The sequence below is a fragment of the Aptenodytes patagonicus genome, chromosome 6 (genome assembly GCF_965638725.1).
Source record: "Aptenodytes patagonicus chromosome 6, bAptPat1.pri.cur, whole genome shotgun sequence".
Lineage (NCBI taxonomy): Eukaryota > Metazoa > Chordata > Aves > Sphenisciformes > Spheniscidae > Aptenodytes > Aptenodytes patagonicus.
In genome coordinates this window covers 18,018,028-18,038,685 of record NC_134954.1, presented here as the reverse complement: position 1 = coordinate 18,038,685, position 20,658 = coordinate 18,018,028, and the positions used below count along the sequence as shown (strand labels likewise).

The 20,658-nt window shown below is 40.4% G+C and overlaps 1 protein-coding gene across 1 annotated transcript in view; it reads left to right on the top strand.

Moving 5' to 3' along the window:
* FNDC3B (fibronectin type III domain containing 3B) overlaps window positions 1-20,658 on the top strand; it is a 218,161-nt gene that overhangs the window by 131,674 nt on the left and 65,829 nt on the right. Inside the window, exons 7-11 of the mRNA XM_076341361.1 lie at window positions 3,286-3,344; window positions 9,713-9,870; window positions 12,146-12,205; window positions 15,055-15,193; window positions 15,530-15,583. Coding sequence (XP_076197476.1) covers window positions 3,286-3,344; window positions 9,713-9,870; window positions 12,146-12,205; window positions 15,055-15,193; window positions 15,530-15,583 — 470 coding nt within the window. The remainder of the gene's footprint in view (window positions 1-3,285; window positions 3,345-9,712; window positions 9,871-12,145; window positions 12,206-15,054; window positions 15,194-15,529; window positions 15,584-20,658) is intronic.

Genomic DNA, 20,658 nt, shown 5'->3' with positions numbered 1-20,658 from the left:
TCATGACAGGTCTCGTTCTCCTTAGCTTAGTCTAGCTCAGGAGACTGTGAATAATTGTGTTTATTACTGAAAGGAGATCAACCGAAGCCTGAGAATTTTTTATGGCTCTTGAAATGTGAAACTAAGTATTTGAAATACTATGAGAAGATGGCAATACTGTGAGCTACTTTCTCTCTCCCAAAAAGGTTGGCTTCAGTTTTATGAACAAGTTTTTCCATGGGGCGGTTTTGCACTGGTTTTTTTCTAGCTTTCAGACAGAGGTTGGGCTTGATGACCTCTTCTGAGGTCCCCTTCCAACCTGAGCTATTCTCTGATGTCGTTATAGATGTCACTTATGCATATTTATTGCTTTCTGTCTTTAATTTTACATTTGCTCTATTTTCACAGGGCATTACCTATTATTCATGAGGTTTTTTTGGTTTGAATTCAGTGCAGGGCTCTTAAGGCACACGCTGTCCCTTCCATACGGTACAGTGATTTCAAAGCTTGTGATAAAAGGGTGCTTCTTACTATAGACTTTTCTTTCTTTGCTGTTGTTCTTGTAAAATGATTCATGGCATTAGCAAATCAGTGACATGGGATACATCGGCTCTATACATGTGAAGTGGTTGGGGTGTGTGCAAGTGTTTGCTAGTACCTGCCCAGTCTCCTGTGTGAACACTCAGGAGGTTCAGCATAGGGGATATCTGACATAGTTGGTCAGCATATGTGCATCATCTTGTACATCTTATTCTTTAGAAAATGTGATGCAGCACCCATCCATATATGTATTATTCATCAACTTTAAATTCAATTCTTAATTTTTTTGCACTCGTATTATCACCTTAGGTCTGTGTGTGTCCCATTCCCTCTCTCCCCCTCCCCAAAATCTTTGAAGAAGACTTCTCTTCTTCCACCTCCAGCTTATCTGTATAAACTCTTGGAGACATAAATATCCACTTTGTCCACATAAATATCCATATGTCCTTAATAACTCAAAGTTTCAGTGTATCTGGTACTCAGAGCCCTCTCCTTGTGAACAAGCTGCATACTTGGGGAGCTAATATAAAAGATTTCCTTAGGAGGACTCTTCATTGAGAAGTCTGATTGAAGTACTTGGGTTTTTTTATTATTTATTTGCTGGGTATACCCAACTCCCTTAGGTCTTAAAGTCAGTTCCTGTATTTGGAGCAGTTGAACCCTCAGCCCTGACCTGCAAGGGTCAGAGGGCTCAGTTACTGTACAAAGCGATCGTTTTTCACGGGAGAGGGAAGTGAGATTTCTTTGGGCTTCAGGGTTTATTTTCCTCTACTGCTTAGTGTGACACAGATAGCATCCTTGCTAGAAAGCAGAGAGAGGAAAGAAAATTCAGTCCACATGTTTGGGATTTAAGGTTGAGAATGATTCACGCTTAGCTTCTGGGGGTTGTAATTAGGGGTGACATAATAACCATAAACTTTCAATAAAATAGTAGCAGCATTTTTGTTACACTCTGTAGCTGCAGAAGCTGCTTCTGATTAGCATCCCTTCAAGATAAGCCTCCAAGACCTCCGCAGTTTCCAGATCTGGATCCAGGCTTTTGTGGCGCAGTCCTACTTCTGTACTGATGCTGAAGGGAACCCTGAATTCTGAAACACCCCAAACTTTGATGACATTTTCACTTGGATCAGCATCTCAACCTTTTCCTTAGCCATTTTAGTCCATCTGTGTAGTTTTCAAGTCAGTATTATCTTATGCTGGCTAAATCCTGCCAGTTTATACACTTTATAATACACTCTAAGGGTTATCTACTATGGAAAAAAACAATAATGGTATCTTCCTCTTCTGTGTTACTGCTACTCCTTTCTTTTCCAAGTGGCTGAGACTAAAAGGAATCCAGGAATGCATGGAGCAGGAGATCTGTCATTCCCACTCCACACCAAGGTGCATTCTTGTAGGGAGAGATGGGCATTTACACTGGAGTTCTGCCATCAGCATTCATCCAATTCTGTTTTCTTGGCAGCCGAGCACGTGGAATTTTTAAAAAGAAGATGTACTTTTTTTAAAGCAGGTCACAGACAAAAATAAAGACACATTCTTGGGCTACAAGAACTAGGTCAGGCTTTGGGGGAATCATTTGCAAAAGCTGTTGATCTGATCTTACCAGTTTTACTTTATTAATATTTTTTGCTTCCTATGCCAAATTTGTATGCTTTTTATAAAGAGATCCTGCTCATTTTGCTGTGTAGGTGTGACGTATTCTTCTGCTTTGGCTAGCAAACTTTTTACATTAACATTTTAAAAAAAGAAAAAAAACAAAAAAAACCCCAGAAAAAGTATGTTCCTAGTTTTCCATTAGAGAATACTGTAGTGGAAAGTGAGGCCTCTCTGTGCTGCGGTCCAAAAGGAATAAAGCTGCTTTGTGTCACCTCATTACTCTAAGCTGATGTTTTACCTCAAGACTTTTTTTGGGGGGAGGATGGGGGAAAGGCTGATTCCACTGCTCAGATGATCACCTCTACAGCACCTTCTGCGCTCAATTAATCCGTCTAATTTAGGGGCAATATTTCACACCCTGCCCTGTGATAATGCTGTGTAGCCCCTGCAAGAGCCGCTGTACCAGGCGCAAGGCTCAGGGAGGGAGGATGTATTACTGCTAGTCAGGCATCCGAATTAGCCTGGCATGACTTTATTACCTCCATAGTTGAAAGGTGGCTGTTAAGAGTGTTGAGCATTACCTGATAACAGCATTTAAGGACAGGTAGCTGGTAGGGTGGGTGTGGGGCTCAGGGCAGGCACCCTGCACAGCTCGTCTGGGCTTTCCCCACATGGGGCAAGGATGCTCATCCTTTCCGGCAGCCCGGTGCTCTGGTGAGCCCACGGATAGCCCAGCTCTACAGCCGATGGAGTAAGGATGTGTTGGGTTTACAAACCAGGATTAAGTTCAGCAGTAATTGAGCTGTAGAAACCCCTGGGCTTCTTCCACAGCTAAGCTTTGGAAATAGGGTGGTTTTGCTCTGTGAAAGCAAATCCCAATTAATAACTTTGTCTGTGGAGGACACCTCTACAAATAATCCCACCTTTCTGAGTATCTGTAAGTACTGGAAGTTTCTTTCCCTTCTTTTTCTCTTTTATAATTTTTTCATATTAATCCATGTAACTGCATACCTTAAATTCACAAGAGCAAAACAGCTGATGCTCGTGTACAGGTAAATCTATCTCTCTCTCCTATTTGCAAATTCCTGAAGAATTATTGACATAGCTGACATTTTTGTTTAATTTTGGTTATTTATTTTTCTTCCTATTTCCACATTCTCTGTTTTGCAGAATTTGATTCAGAAACAAAAAGGGTTCAAGACATTCTTTCTGGAATGGAGAAACCACAGGTATGTGATCCCAAATTACCACACACACACACACAAAATAGCAAATGTGATAAGTAGATTGTGTCACAACATACTGGTGATTTCACAGGGGAGCACCTCTGAATTTTTTCCTTAGTAGATTGTTGCTGCTGTATATATCTAACTCATTTTGCCGGGATATAAATTTGAGGCATGTTTTGCGCTCATGGGTATTTGTGGGCTCTGCCCACGGCAGGAGTCGTACCGGTCGCCTGTTTCCAGAGGACAACTCCCGGTATTCATAGTGTGACGGGGAACCCAGCACACTGGGGTGATTTACATAGCTCCTACCCCCTCTCCCCTGGGTTTAATTTTATTTGTCATGAGCAATTTATGTCTGTAATCATGATTAAATTAAGCTAAGTCTATTATTCAATGGCAATTTCTGTATTCTAAGTTTCTCTGATCCATAAAAGCATGTGAATTGTAATGGAAATTGAATCACCATGCTGGGTGTGACCGCAGTCAGGTAAGGTTATTAATAAATCTGGTTGTAAGTCCTTTGAATGTGATGTTTTTCTAGTTTGGTGTGTCAAATGAAAACCAGAAGGGTATTGTGGATCTGAATGAACGCTCCGAACAAGCACTTGAAGAAATGGTCCCGAGGCAGAGGGAGACGTCAGTGCTTTGGGAGTTTTACCTCCTTTGCTCTGTCAGGGCTCAGGCCTTTCTCTGTCCAGCTGGAAAGCTAGTAAACAAATAAGCAAATAAAAAAACCCTAACAGTTGGAAAGCTCATCTGAAGACTGGGTTCAACAGTAACTGATAGAGGCTGATATAAAGAAATTCTGCAGTGAGAGCATGGAGGGGTGGCTGTTCCTTAGATGCAGAAGTGGCAGAGCTCAGGGAGAGGCAGGCGTGAGCACAGGCCGAGTTTTATTTTTAGGAGCTGTTCTCTTAGATGCTTTTGTTCTGAATAAATACAAAAGGTGTTTGGTCTTAAATTGCTCAGTCAGTAGGTGTTGGATCCTACTGTTGTGGCATCTACAAGAGCAGGTTCAAAGCCAGCCAGAATCTAAACCAGACCTGCAGAGATGATAAATACCAGGGGGCTGCAGCCCGAGTTTTTGTTTGCAGGAAGGAAAGTTGCTTTATTTCATGTAGAGACAAGTGACAATACGAAGCTGAAGACTTGAGAGAAGAGTTTCTGGGAGATCAGAAGGGAAGAAAGTGCAATTGTCGCAAAATTAGGCTAGTTTATTGTACAGAGTGAGTCAATATGTTTGTATCAAGGACTACCTGAATGTTGCTCATCTGGTAAAATGCCACAGCTAGATGCCTTTTACAAAGATCCAGAGAGCTGACGTGAAAAATGTGTTATTTCATACTTATATCTATAGAGGTAAGGAGAGAAGCTATTTGAGCAGTTTGCAGGATTCTGAGCTCTGTACAATTAGATTTATGGTAACCAGAGCACTTAAAGCAGAGGGGAGCAAAAAACTACCAATAGACAAAAGTAATTTTTCTTTAATAATTTCAAAAATAGGAATCTTTAAAAAAAAAAAAAAAATCTAGAACATGGTAAATGCTAGTTCAGTACTAATTACATTTAGTGAGAAGATGCTGGGGATTATCTATTCTTCTCTCTGTACCTTTGACATTTGTGAGTAATTAAACTCATAGGAGTCTCCCAAACCATTAATTGCTATGAATGATTATGTGTGTGCATAGTCAGTATTATATCTGATAGAAATACATCATATTATGCATAAATAGTCAGCTGGGCCGTATTTCTTAGTGAGCCTTATGCATATATGAATGAAAAATAAAACAATGTATAGAAACACAATTGTGTAGAAAGAAGTGACATAATTAAAACAGAAGGGCACAGAGCAGTAAGTCAGTGGCAAGCCAAGTGATGCTATGTCTGCAGCACATGGCTTTGACGTGTCCAGGCGAGCACCATCTGAAGGGATTAGCACTCCGAGCAACTCCTGCAGGAGACTTCGCAGCCGTGGTATCGCTTGGAGCCATCTTTAATCTAGCTTGTCCAGGTACCTCTATGTGACAAAGTCTCTCTCACCTTTCCAAGTACGAAATATATACACTTTTAAAATGATTAATTATAAAAAGTCTGTTTTCAATAGTAGCTGTTGTTACCTGTTTGAGACGTGCAACCAAACTGTAAATTTAATTGTAGTTTTATCCCTTTGACAGCACAAATTCTAAAAGAAGCCTTTTGCTTTCCCCCCCCCCATGTTTTTATTTAAGCTGAAATATATTTTTAATTCACATTATTGCAGACAAAGTAAGCATTCTCCAAAGCAAATACCTTGGTGAGGGAAGAGAAACTTGATTCTGGGTTTCCAAAGTGGCTGGGACAGCGTTGCTGCAGCCGACGGCATGGCTGCTGAGCGGCTTGGGGGGACATCACCTCCCACCGTGAGCAGGACCAACAGGGAAACACTGCAGGACCATGGAGTTGGAGCTCAAACGTTAGTTTGACTTTCCAAAAGGCAGCCTGCTCCCGCTGACTTGCTCTGCAGCAAAACTCATATTTAATCATTGGGATTTTTGCCTAAAATTGCAGCATTAGAGCTATAGTTTAAAAGCAAAATCTTGACCTGGTAATAACCGTGAATTCATTTGACCCCCACGTCTTTCAAACATTGCCCTCGAGGGAGTGAATGAATGTTGCTTGCAGTGTAGTTCTCACACATACAATAAAACCCCGAACCACACGATGCCTGTGAATGCTAACCCGGAATTTGAAAGATAATGAAAGTTGTACAGAAACATTGTTCATTACCTGAAAGACGGGAAAGACCGATATTCATCAGTCTTGTAACCTTATTAAAGTAGTGCAGGAGTTGGGATTCTTTCCCAGGGGCTTTTATAAAATAATTATTTACACCACCGAGTTTTGATAGCATAGAAAGCAGGCATTTACTGTGTAAACTGAGAAGTTTTCAGAAACTAATTAACTGTGCTTTTCGCCAGACATACAAAACTCCTTGTGGGACAATCTTTTGTTAGGTCTCAGCTAAAAGGCCAAGCCAGTCCTGTTCAAAGCGAGCACAGCAATTTTGGGGACAGATGAGACAGTCTGGGGTAACTAGAAAGCGGCATAGAGGTTTACCTGTCCAGCCTGTGAAGAAGTGCTCTGGCTGCTTATGTTTTGGTCAGATGAAATTAGGGCAGCATTAATGAACAATAAACTGTCTTTTTTTACTTACAGCTAAGTATTTTTGTCTGCAAGTTCAGTAGTGGCATTAGGCCCACCATCACGATATTAGCTGTCCTGTTCCTTACAGCACTGAAAAAGGCTGGTCCGGATCTGTTCAGCTGCTCACTATCTATTGAAAGGTGCTTGTTTTCCCAGGTGTAAGTGAGAAAAGTTGGAGTTAAAGCTACTGAGCTGGTTTGCGAGTGCCTGCTTGTTATTCTCGGCATATCATAACCCCATTTATTTAACTTGCCCTTTTTCACAGCAAAGCTAGTGCTTCCTGCTCCAGGTAGGAGTTCCTTGGTGGAGTTAAGTGGTGGCTTTGGCCACTAAATCAGATATTGAAGAGAGAGGCCTTTGGCTGGTAAACGTGATACGGTATTGAGCCTGTTAGTCGGTGAGCAGCAGATAGGTTTATCTCTAGCCATACGAATCAATCCGTTCCCAGCGCTCGCGCTGACGTGCACAGTACTGTTCTGATTTCTATACCCAGGGAGTGTATAGATTTGCCTTTTCTGACTTTATCATGCAGACAGTGACCCCTCACTTGCTTTACTTGCTGTGTGTACTCAGTGCAGCTAAGAATTGTATTTAATGATTTCTGGTGTTTATTTTTAAACTTCCACCAGCAGTTACTGTGTACATAACACCTCCAAGGCAGGCCAGCAGCCACTCTGAACGCTGTATCAGTAAGAAGTTAATGGTGTAGCTAGAGCAGCTTAGCAACTGGGTTTGGACTTTTATCCTCTGCATGGAAATGTCTGCATGCTGACTTCAGAATAATAGTCTAACAGTTTCTAGCAGTTAGTCCGTAAGATACTTTCTCTTATTTTAAGAAACTATAAAAGACCTGACTTTTTACAGCTTGCTAAAGTTCATGAAAGGCCAGAGATTTTGCCGTACGTGGAATATATACGTGTGTCCTTGTGAGTAGTCACAGAGAAAAACATTTCAATAGAACATTGGCAGGATATCATGCCTCCAGCTCCAAGTCTGGCTGAATTTATGAAAAACAATTATGCAAGCATATTTCCATAATAAAAGAAACTGCGCGTTGATGGGCTGAGCTGGCATAGTAGTAATGTATGTTAAAAAAAAAAGTCTATTTGGATCTTACTATCCAGTTTTCTGATCAAAATATTATTTAAAATACAGACTTTTAGCTCTAAATATCTGTCACAATTTCATTCACGTACCTGTGTGTGTATATATATCTCTCAAAAGTTTAACTTATCTGTTTTATTTGAATCATTCAAGATTCTTATAATCTATCTAATCCAGTATCAGTTTTCACTCATCCAAGTTTTTGAAGCAAACATTGATTTCATAGCATCAGAAAAATGTGACTAGAGGAAGAAATCCTATGAAAAGTCATACAAGAATTTGCATGTTCGTATTTTTTACAGAAAAAAGCTTGATACTACTTAAAACTTCTTGCCTTATAACTTGTTTTTCACATTAGGTTGAACAGACGTTTTCTTTTTTGCAAGACTTGTGTGCTGCTATAAATTAAAATCTTTAACTTTTGGGAGCACGGTGTTTAAGTTAAGATGAGACGTTTCGTGGTGTCACGTACTTGTCAGTGTTAAAAACAGATTTACGACTTGCTCAGAAAGAATTGCTTGATATACGGGTGTCACATACAACAGTTGCAGTGCTCTTCAGCTGGAAGCAATGTGTTTTCATGTGAGAAGTTAAATATTCTCCATTATACAAAGATATCCAGAAGCCACATTTGTAAAGAAGCAGTTTACAAGCTGATTGCTAATATTTCACTACCAAATCATTTATGGGTAAGGTGTTTTAATTGTCTCAAGAAAAGCGTAGGGCGTGTAACTAAGCACCTGCATCATTCATCTTACACCTTCTAAAATAACAACGTTTTGCTCCGTGTGTTGGAAAAATCTGTTAAAATGATAGAACCAGTGAAATTTGATGTGTAGGAGAAATGAATAAAGAATATAAAACCTCGTGCTTTGATTCCTCCTCATGGAGGCTAGCTAAAAAAATATTCTTTACATTTTCACTACAATTAAGAAAGAAAAACGTAGTCATTTTCATTACGAAAAGTGGAGTGTTTGTGGCAGAGAGCTTGAGGCTATGGCGGCTTTGAGGCTTCCCTGGGCACTTTTCAGAAGGCATGCATAAAAATGTCGTGCTGTCTTTCCAAGGTAGCCAATGCAACCATTGTTTTTTATTTCTTCTTCTTTTGAGATGGTGGCGGGGAGGGATTTTTTTTTTTTTTCTTCTTTCTTGGCTTGATAACAGAAGGCTGTTCTCTGGGAAGCTGCTCTTTGGTGTGTGCAGCTGATGAACGATGCCTCTGGCACTGTGCCAGTGGGCTCTCCTGGTGAGAAAGGCGATGCTAGTTCTTTAAGCTTGGTCAGTGTAGAGGTATTTGGACCTGCATTTCCAGAAGACTACAGCTGCACTGGTGGGGTGATAAAGTTGTTTTGGTGCAGGGGTTTGAGGTATTTTTTCCATGTTTTATTAAAAGAGAATTCTCACCCATCTGCCATTGAGGTGTTGCTATAGAGCTGTGCCCAGGAGTGACTATAGATAATACATGCAGTCTTTCTCTCAGGGCACAAAGTGATTGATTTGTGATGTAACTTTTAATTGATGGGTTGGACTTCTGTTATGATTCTCCCTTACAGTTTTGAGTCAGCGTAACCTTGCAGATTGAATTGGGTTTTTTTTACGTATTTGCAGTTGAATTATTGCTGTTTCAAATTACAAGAAGGAACAGGATGACTGAAAAAAACATCAGAGTTTTATTAGAGAATCTCCCTAACAAAAGCTTTAGAAAAATAATTGTGTACAAAACAATCTATAGGATAAAGTCTTTGTTCCACTTAGTTCCACTTCCCTTCTGGTAATGGCCACGGCAGCAGGTACCTCCAGAACGGTGCAAGGCATCCTTTGCTGGATGCTCAGACAATGATGAGCCAGCTCACTGCAGGGTGACATCTCTCTGTATTCCTCATCTGTTAGAGATTAGTTTATGCCATGAACCTCTGTTTTTGTTTGTGTTGTTGATGACCATTTCTGACCCTTTACTTTTCACCTCTAGCTCTGAAATTGCCTTTTTGCAAGAAATTGATTGTGAAGATGCAAGCAAAAAGCAAATACTTAGAGGACAGTGTTATTCTTGGAATTCAGAGTAACTGATGTTTCTTTTATAGGTTACAAATATTCAAGCAAGAACAGTTTTACTTTCCTGGTCACCTCCCACTGGCCTTCTAAGTGCAGATAGACACAACAATGGTTTGCCTTACACCTGTACCTATGAGGTTGCCTTATCGGATAAAGGGAGGGATGGAAAATACAAGATAATTTACAGGTAACAGCATCATTTTTACACTTGTGTTGCTCTCAAGTTGTGTTTTCGTTAGGAATGAATTCTCTGAGCTTTTCAGGGTGGATTTTGGCATGCCCATCAGTCGCAGAAAAAAGCACATTTGAACACCCTGTAATTGCTCCCTCACTGTCCCGTCAGCCCCGCTTGCTGGAGGAGCTTGCAGGGAACTGGTTGAGTGCATGTCACAAGGTCCCTAATTGCCTTCCCCTCCCACCTCCCCTGCACATGACAGATCTTGCATACGATGCTGTCTCTCCCATTGCCAATGAAAAGGTTACTTTTTCTCTTACTGTAAATGTCAAAACCTTTCATGTATACCATGCAGGCAGGATAGCTGCCTTCCTAATGGGCTAAATTTGTGTGGATGTGCAGAATTAAGAACAGTAAAGCTTGCTTTTTGAGCTAACGAGCAAAAGTTGAGGGCTTTACTGCTTTGTAGTGTCTTAGATGAGCAGAGGAGGGAGCACACCGATCAGTAGGCTATATAGGCTCCCCAGAAAAACCTGAATACTTGGCTCTCAGTAGTCTTCAGTAAAAATTCTGAGGGATTTCTCTGTCTGTCCTTCCAGTGATCCTCCGAGCTCATTCTGTGATCACGTACGTATGGTGTTACGCCTTTCTTTTTCCCGCTAATGATGTCGAGGATAGAAAGTTTTGAGATGTGACCTTGGCTGTTGTGAAATAGCTAATCCTTCCCAAATCTCATTTAATAGAGTCCAGGTGCTACAGCATTTATGGAATTACCTCTCAAGACCAAACTATCTCCTTTCTTAAAATGTCCTGTGAATTAGGGTATTCCTCCTGGTATGCTGAAGGCAGGTCTGCGTGAACGGTCTTGGATAATATAAAAAGTGCATATTAACCAGGGAAATGCTGCCTGATTTTTTTTTTTTTTTTTTTTTTTTTTTTCTCTCTCCCTGGTATTTACACTAGCTGTTTGTGAGCCAGCGTGAGCATCTCTATAGGTTAATGTGGGCTGCTGAGCTCTTAAAATGGGAAGGACACTTTCTGGTACTTCTTGTGCTTGCTGGTGTGATGGCTGCACATTTTCTCCTGGTTATGCAATGTTGTGCATCTGTTTTAAAGCTGCTAGTAGTAATCTGTCTCCTGCTGCTGGCCAGAGTACAGCCATTAGCTTAATGTGGTAAGCTCTGTCACGAGCAGCAGTAATCATTATTACTATAGACAAAAGAAAGTCTGCAATATGTTGAATACCTTGTCTTTGCAAGGAGGTGCACTCATTTCAGAGGGAAAAAAGTGAATTTGCAGAGCATTGGACTATATGAAAAAAAGAAGGATTTTTGATGGATTTCTGGCAGCCCAGCAGGCATGTGCTTTCTGGTTGGTTGTGTTCTCTTGATTTTGAGATATCTCCCTGTATTCGTCCAACTATCTATGAAATATTTCTTTATGCTAAACGGAGAATTTTCTTGTTTCCCATATTTTAATAAAATCATGAATAAGCCAAGCACTTACATGAGATAGCTATTACTTATTAAACACTGACCCTTACCTTAATCTTCACAGAATTGGCAACATGTGACTGAGCCTAGTGTTCATTTACCAGCAAACAAGACATAAGGAAAAAGAATAGCCCTAACTATGTTGGCTACATTTGAAATTAATAGATTATATGCTGTTTTTCTCCTAAAATGTCTGAAACTCTGTGCTTTTACTTTTCTTGGTATTGAAAAAGATCTGGGTCCAGCTGTTAGGGCATTAATTAAATGTCTCCTTGCTGTGGTCCTCACAGAGAGTGTGGTACTGGAAGAGAAAGCAAATAAGTGAAACGGTTGTGCAAGAAACTATACTTTTTCCTCTGAAGTTCAATGACTTCCACTTTTTATAAAATATTTTGAAATAGTGAATGTGTGGAAAGTACGAAGTAATGTATCGATTCTACTCTTTTCAGCTGTGGGAGGGTTGAAAAACACAATGAGCTTTATGCAAATATCAACAAAATGTAAGGATAGCATTGAAATAAACCCATATAGCTAGTTTACTATATAAATTGGGACGATAACCACTTTTCTGCTATGTATACGGAGCTTTATAAAGTTTTCAAGAAACATGAAGTGTGTCAATAAATTGTTCATATATTGTTTACTGCTGTTTTTCTGTGGTGGGATTTTTTTTTTCTTCTTTCTAATCATAATATGAGGGAGTTGCTAGTCACTGGAAAATCACTAACTGTGCTAAGTGTGATACTGCTTTTCATAATTTATTGATTTGTTGGTTTGGGGCTTTTTTCCTGCAGTGGAGAAGAATTAGAATATAACCTGAAAGACCTTAGGCCAGCAACAGATTATCACGTCAGGTGAGTTAGTGTGACTATGAATGTCACTTAAATATAAACTCTTCAATTATATTAGAATAAAAGTGAAAGTTTTTTATCTAACTATACAGTGTAGGTCAAGAATTTCATGATCACCTCTGTAGGTGTTTTTTCAGTGGCTTCTAAATATTTTCTGGTAGATTTTTATCTTGGACTTTAAGTTACAAGAGTGCTTTTTGAACAATACATTTTCTGTCATGTTGTTGTCGTTGCTATAGTAAGAGGAAAAAAGACATCTACATTACCTATATTTGTCTATATGTATAACAGGCCTGGAAGTGCTTGTGTATCAAAGTGGGATACCTAAAGCATCTTCAAAATTTGTCTAAAGCAACTGGCGTTTGTCCAATTATTGTAATGTAGGTGTGCTAGCACTGAAAGTACTCCAGCACAGTTTTTTCCTAAATACTCCTTGCTTCATGAAGTAAATCTGCTGATCCATCTGACCGTAGTAATTTCAGCATTTATTCAAAAAAGATGGATTCACACTGACCTGTCTCAATATTTTTAGAGCATATTTCTCTTTGATTCTAAAAATGTGTATTACACATTTATTAACTATTAACACATTCTCAGTTTTGCTCCCTGATGTTTTTAACACCGTCTGTGGTGTTATCTGCTCATGTTGGATTTTTATAAAAGACTTTGCTTATGAACCAAGGCTTCAAATTCACATCCTGTTCACTTATGCTCAGTATCCTTTTAAAAAAAATTCCTTTCACTCCTGTCTATTGTTTCCTTCTGGTTTTCCAGACAAGGGCTAGGTTTGGCGTGCTTTTTCCCATCAAGGCTGCTACTGTTTGTAAAACTTTAAAGAGCAAACACTTTGCTTCTGAGCTCTAAAAAAAGACGCAACACCAAAATGTGTCTTGTCTTTCTCTGGTTCTATAGCTTTTTTTTTTTTTTAAAAAAAAAAAAAGATATTTTCTAGTGGAGCCCTAAAATGAACTTTTCAAGTAGAAGCACAAGACCAGAAGTAACTTCTTGTAAATAAGTAAAGAGACCCTGGCTCCCAGGCTGGGCAGTAGTCCCAGCCCTAGCAGCAAATGGATGGTAGCGAGGAGGAGAAGGTTGTAAAACACCGCTGAGCTTCCTATTGTAAGCAGTTGAGCATCATTTTTAAAGCCAGCTTCAAACAGCAGAATGGTTGCCATGTGAAGCATGGCGTTGAGGTCTCATGCGATTTTTAGGGGTGTTGGGGGTATTTGCCCCGTGTCCTGGCTGACTTCAGTCTGCCTACCTACGGTTCCCTCCGCCTTCCTGCAGGTTTGCCAAATTATAAATCATTTGTGAACAGTTAGCAATAACTTTTGTTTAAAAAGAAGTAACTGCTAAACATAAAAGTCAGACTGAAAACGCAGCAGCATGTGTTTGTAATGGAGGGAACCAACTCTGAAAAGGCCGACTGTTAGCTTTCCACAACAATTTTTTTCTTCACTGAAACTGTGTTATGTGTTAACGACTGTGAAGAAATAAATCTGTTAAGTAAAGAAATGTACGGGGCCAACAGTTACTCAGCAGATTGCCTTGGGTCTCCTTAACCTTGGCAGCATCTCTCAGGGCTTCGTCTCCACACAGACAAGCAGCTTGTGCTTGGTCCTGCCCTGCTGGGCGCTGAGCAGCCAGGAGAACCTGGTTCGCTCTGAATCTATCTCCTGTGTTTCTTCAAGTAGTATTATTTTGGTACCTTCAGAGATGACTGTGCTCAGTGTTTCAACGACTTGCAAAAGATGCTCATTAAGCTCATTTCTGCATGGTTGTGTTCCCTGATGTGTGTTTGATGCTTAGCTATGCTGATTTCCGGCACACGTACATACCACTTGCCAGATGCAGGCTCGATTAATTAATTGCATATGTTTTCACTCCTGACTGCTAACAGGTGATGGGTAAAGCAGCACTATAGCAGTTCTTGTGAACCTCCCCCAAAAGGTTTGATTCTACATAGGTGGCCATTGTACATAAATTACTCTTATCTACTGAAAACAAATTTAGAAAATGCCCTTTCTTAAACTCTGCATTCAAGTACACAATAGCTACAGCCAGCTCAGAGGTCATCGTCTGGTCATGGTTTGAACTTTTTTTTGAGTAGAAGACTTCCAATTTGCACTTTTCTTTTGCTGCGTGGAAAATGTGAAGGGAAAAAAAACCCCATCATTAATTTTTCAGAGAAAAGCACATAGTGAGGAAGTGCTCAACTATATTGTATTCGCTTTCCCACATTATTTGGTATTGTGTATCCCCCTCTGTGCTGATACATAGAGGATTTGCCTGAAATCAAATTTGCTTTGAAGATTTTTAGTTTATCAGAGTAATGTTCCTGAGCTGTGTTAGTTCTAATTCATGGAGGTCCACTAAGTGTTGACACCTGAGCTATGTAGGAGAAGCTTGTACCTATGGAAGGAGACCAGCAGTTTCTACCACTCAACGTGGTACATGTGAATCAAGTGTAAACCAGGCTTTAAAGTCTATACCTTTTTCTCATGAGTTCATACTTTCTGTTGTATTGTGAAGAGGATTTTAGCACAGTGTGTGAAAGTCTGGCAATAGGCAAGGAAACAGTGGTGGAAAGAAAAGATGATGATGATGGTAACTCAGTGGTCTATGAGACTATTTGCACAAAACACTGTCATGTTCCTCTTCTGCTGTGATTTTTTTTTTTTGCATACTTGTACCAAGTGAAGTAGAATAATGATAGCCACTGGTCTGTGAGAAATCTATCATTAGTGGACAGTATCATGGATGCTTTGGTAGTCAAATATTGGAGCTGAGGCAGTGCTGTCTCATCTTGTAGCTGTCAGCAAATTTATAACCCATTTGAATATTGTTTCCAGGGTATATGCAATGTACAACTCAGTAAAGGGATCCTGCTCAGAGCCAGTCAGCTTCACCACTCACAGCTCAGCACCAGAGTGTCCCTTCCCACCCAAACCCTCACACAGGACCAAAAGCTCCTTAACCTTACAATGGAAGGTAGGTAATGCTTGGATTGGGCAAGAAGGCAATGAAAAATACTGTTTACTGACAGTGAGCATAACCGTTGAAAATAATTGAAAGCTGAGACAGTCATTTTTCAGTAAGGGACTTGAACTTGCTGTACTCTGACAAATCCCTCCCCATGCACTGACTTGACTTGTTAAAATGTATGTGTTTCATTATGTCCAGCTTCTTCTCGGTATTCGTTAAGAGGTTGCCAAGCTGTGTGCAAGCCCCAAGCTTCAGTTTCACTTTAAACTGTAGTCATTTGCCTGGGAGGGAAGTAGTTTTCTCTTATTCCCCACATCACCTTTTGTTTATTTTTGTTCATAGGCACCCATTGATAATGGTTCAAAAATCACCAGCTACCTTCTGGAGTGGGATGAGGTAAGTAGTAACTAGTGTTATACATAATAATATAATGTATTATGTTATACATAAATAAATGGCACTCAGACTTTACAAGGATTTGCTGAGTAAAGAAAAATAACTAAATACAGGAGGAAGTAGAAGCAGGAAAATAAAATCCTGATGGCATTAGGTGAAGAGTTGGAAAGATGAAAGGGGCAGTGGGGGAAAAACTTTTCATTCAGTGTATTTTATGCAGAGGCAATGTTCTGCTTCTGTACTGTTGAAATCTAACTTTTTATTGCTCATTTGGTGTACATTTGTAAATTAGCATTACTTATTTAATTACTTGTGATGTATCTTAGAGTTCTGTTCATGATCTCTTTCTTCTGGATGCTGTCTGAGCACAGAATAAAACACTGTTCCTGCCTCAAAGCAGAAGAGCCATGATCTTGCAGCCCTTTCTACAGAGAATGTATTCAGGGTCAAAATAACGGTGTCCTTTACGTAGTGGCAATTAGTCCCTTTCCAGACACAAAAGGAAATAAGTTCTCTGTCCCAAATATCTTACATCGTTAGTGAGCAGCGTGCTGTCGGGGAGAGTGCCAAAAGCAAGAGATGTGGAGTAGTTGCTGGAGGTGGGTTCTGGTTGTGAGTCCTTCCTCCATCTCCTAATTCCTTTCTGCCTCCTTTCCATGGTGCAAACCATATTTGTGCAGAAAGCACGAGTCAGTGAATATCATCTTTGAAGAAAAAATATGTATTGGGTGACAGAAAAGGCTTGGGCAACATGTAAAGAAAAAAAGTGATGAGTCAGGAAATGAAGAGTCTGAGGGGGTGTTTAGTTGTACAGTCTGAGAAACATCTCTTGAGGTTTTTAGTAGTCTAAAAATAATATTCTAAAGGGAATATTCTGTTACGAATAGATTTCCATCATTTCACTAGTAATGTTCCCAGATCATTCTGCTACATGTTGGACATTTGGAACCACTCACTGTGCAAACATTTATTGTACGCAGTATCACAGCAAGCAGGGTCTACATGATGAGAAACCCACTGAACTGAACTAAAATTAAACAATAATTTCAGAACGGCTTGCTGTCCCTCTCCACATAATGGAAGTGGAAAGGTTGTCAGTGAAGAAGAAAAAAGTGGAGTGTGAGGTCTGAGAAAGGAGATTAAAAAGACATTTCTCAAAAAGGATGGGCCAGGATGATCCCATTACACCTTCTGTGACACCTTGACTGTGCAGTTGTGAACTCTTGCAAGGCTTCCAGTAACTTGGAGCCATGGGAACGTAACAGCGCCGAGCAGTGAAGCAGTGGAAACATGAATGTTTCCAGCCTGCAAAGGGAAGGGAACCAACAGAAGGTCTTGTCAGAAGAAAGACTAACAACAGACCATTAATACAGTGCAAATACTTTTGATGTTAATTTTGTCCACGTGGAGCCTAGTCATAATTTTGGATATATGTAAGGCAATTCTAAAATGCTTTTGTCCTTTAAACCCTTTAATACTGAGTATATACCTAGATTTTGTCTTCAGAAAGAATTGTTATGATGTCTGTTTTTCACAGGGCAAAAGTAGTTTGGTTTAGGCTAGCTCATGTACCAATGGGGAAAAATGAAGGCATCCTGATTCTCTTAATCTATCTATTTTAATTACCTTGTTTTCTCAGTAATAATCCTGAAATCTGAAATCCCAGTGGATAGTTAGCCAGCAAAGATGAAAGAATAATGGCCCTGCACAAATTAATTTGGTACATCTCCAATGGTTTGACAAGACTCCTGACTGAAATGTAGTTGTCTGGTTGTAAGACAGTTAATGCCACAGGTGTAGCTTCTCTGAAAAATTTTTTCCTCTGATGTGAGACAGAAATGCAATTTTGAGTTGCTGAATTAAAACTTGCTATTAAGGCTTATTAAAGGAAAAGTCTGAAGATGCAGGCTGGCTGTGCCTGCATCTCCAGGAGCCTCATCTACCTGTGACGGCGAGCTTGGCAAGCTGTTGCACTCGCTTTTTCATGTGCCGTTGGAAGTTGTGCCTCTGACATAGGGTGCAGTTAGCTACCGGAGTTACGGCACCCAAATACAAAAGAGAATTCACTTGCAATGCCCTGTACCCTCGCACTTGGTTGTGTAAACTCCACGTAAGCAAAAGCACTAACTTTATTACAATGCCACACTGTGTCTCGGTGAAACCAAGAAATAAATACATCAAGGAAGAGGAGAACGCTTGCCAGGCAACAGCGAACGCTCTGCCAGATCTCAGCTAGAGCAACATTCATTAGCTACAGGGCACAGAATAAAATATAAACACAGGAAAATCAGCGATCAGAAGGAAATTAAATTGTGGCTGCAAAGCAGAGAGGGCTTTGCATGAGTGGAGAACAAGAAATCTATCCGATAATAACATTAGAAAAACACCCTAAAATGGTAGTCTGCCTTGAGGAGTTGAGTCCCTTCCTAGGGAAGGATAGTGTGCGAGTGAGCTGTGGAAAGCCCTCGCACACAAGCAACATGCAGATCCTGGAAAACTGGTGTGCAAAGGCTGCAGCCTCAGACTACGGAAACAAAACTGGCATCAGGCACGGGAGACATGGGGAGTAGTGGAGGTGGTCGGGTGAGCGCGTCCGGCTGTATCCCAGGCACGCTGGCGTGTTCCCCCAGCTCGAGCTGTGCTACCCACTCCCACCAAGGGAGGAGCTCCAGCAGCCCCTTCACGCTCCCGCACGGAGGGTAACAGGTTGTCTCTCTCTGTGGCAATTCAGATCTTGGAGTGTGTCCGATGCTCAACAGTATCTCAACTAGTCCTGTTTTTACAGGGCAGAGGCATAATTTATAGCATCTAAAATGCAGCCAGAAGTGTAGGTGGCATCACTTGTATATGCAAAAAATAAATTGTTGCAGTAAAACGACAGCAGAAGCGGCACATTTTACAGCCCTAGGATTAAGTGAGGTTGTAAATTGTAGCAGGAAGACAGCATCTCATCTCTTCCTGGCTGCTGCCGGGGAGTCCTGCGGGGCTGAGGTGCTACAATACCAGCTGGGTGCTGGGGGGGTCTGCCTGGGACCCTGCGTGCAGCGCTGCTCGGCAAGCCCCGTGCCACCCCACGTACCTACTGCAGGTTCCCTGCTTCTCTGGAGGGTCGCTCAAGGGACTGAAGAAAGGTGTTTGAGGCAGGTTGTTTTTTGTTTTGTTTTTTTTTTTTTAATTTTACTGTATCTTGCTGAGAATACATGCAGTACTGTTCCCATTCTCTGGTTTAGCTGTCTTTTCTCATATATACTTTAAAAACCTTCTCTTGCCTCATTAGATCAGCTATAGATGAAACACAAATGAGTTGCTTTTGTTTCTTCATTGGAATTAGGTGTGTTGTATTCTGACCTACTCTGATGAAAAGAAGCTTATACTGCTTACTGTGTCACTGTGCCAGTCCTACCCAGCTGCTACTTCTTCAGTTTAGTTCTGAATTTTGGGGGTTTTCCTGACCTGCAGACTCCAGAAGATGGAGTAGTCAAAAGGCAAAGCTATTCCTGCTATGCCACCTTTTTCCCCTCCCAATTTGGATTAAATGGTTTGTCATGTGACTGGTGTTACATGTTAGTTAGAAAACAAAAATACTTTCTTTCTCAGTACTGATGTGGATCTTTGAATTATAGTTGTAATGCCTTGCTAATAAACTGTTTTAGCTTAAAATGCCTGAAGAACTATAGAGGACGATCTCCATTCTTTAACAGCAGAGTAAAAGATCAGTTCAGCGAATTATCACTCAGTTACGTTGGATGTACACTAGCAAAGTTTCCATTGACTTCAAAGGAGTTAGGATCAGCCCCTCTTCTCAGGTATTTTGAAATTCAGTAGGATCTGAACATGCCTGCACCTCAGGTGCTGGGATTGGCAATAGTAGTCTGGCAATAAAGTCAGTTAAAATTAGTAATTAAGGGAAACTCCACCTTCTGGCTCTTTTTCTGTGAACTTTACAAACCTGAACCCTTTGAACTTACAAATCTGAACTGGTCAGTTGATGACTTTGTGCCAGGATTGATTATTCAGGGTAAGCAAAAGGCTAATTGGAAAAAACAGTGCTAAAAATATACCAAACAGAAAACATCACTGTAAAGGAGGTGATGCTTTCTCCTCATGCCATCATTCATCAAAATCAGTAAACTGTAACTGCATTGAAGAATGCCGCTGGCACTGATGAAAGAATCCGGCCTTTGTTACTAATTAGATGTGAAATGATCATTCTGTGATTAAGTGGTAGTAAATAAATGTTTCTCTTGTGCATATGGATAGAGAGAGTATCCTACTTATTCTCTATGGGAAAGTGGAGGACTGTTCCTGAGCCAGAGACAAGGACATCCCTTTTATGCAGTGTGTGTTGCTCTTTTGTATGTAACTCAAAAGCAGCTTTAATTCTCATCCAGTAAGCATCTCATTTTAATTTGCTCGAGAGAGACAGATACAATACCACACTATTTAAGGATTTGGTGATGGATAGTTATAATTAAGTTTATATATAGATAAATGGAAATAATTTTGTTCTGCCACAAAGTTTTAAACTTCTCAAGGCTAGCGAGATGTGCTCATTTATACTAGCTTGATAATCTGGGCCATGCATCTCAGTGATGGTCCACCAGAATTCAGATACACAGAGCTCCATGCTCATGCTTGGGCTTGTGTTTGTTCACCTGCCTGTCCTCTCGGTCTGTTCTGTGGCTATGCCGCTCCTGTGGGACATGCAAGAGGAAAGTCTTAGATAAAATTGGTTTTTGTGTATATTTCAGGGGTGTTTCATAGGTCCTGTTCTGTCTTCTAAATGTTTGTCTATGTAGAAAATTCAGTTACTTGTATAAGAGCTTGCAGAATAAATGCTGTGCAGGGATATTAGGGTGTGTTACAGTAATTGTTGACAGTTTGCTCCACAGCTTTGTGTCAGATTGAATATCAGTCTGTTGCTTTTTATTGCCAATATGAACCAAACACAGAAGCTAATGCTGGCGTGGCCTGCAGCAGATAGCCATCTTGCCTCCTGGTTGCAGATCTGATGCTGGCAGCTTTTATTCAGACTTTTTCAGTGAGGTCTTGTGAAGGACTGTGCTCCATTTCTG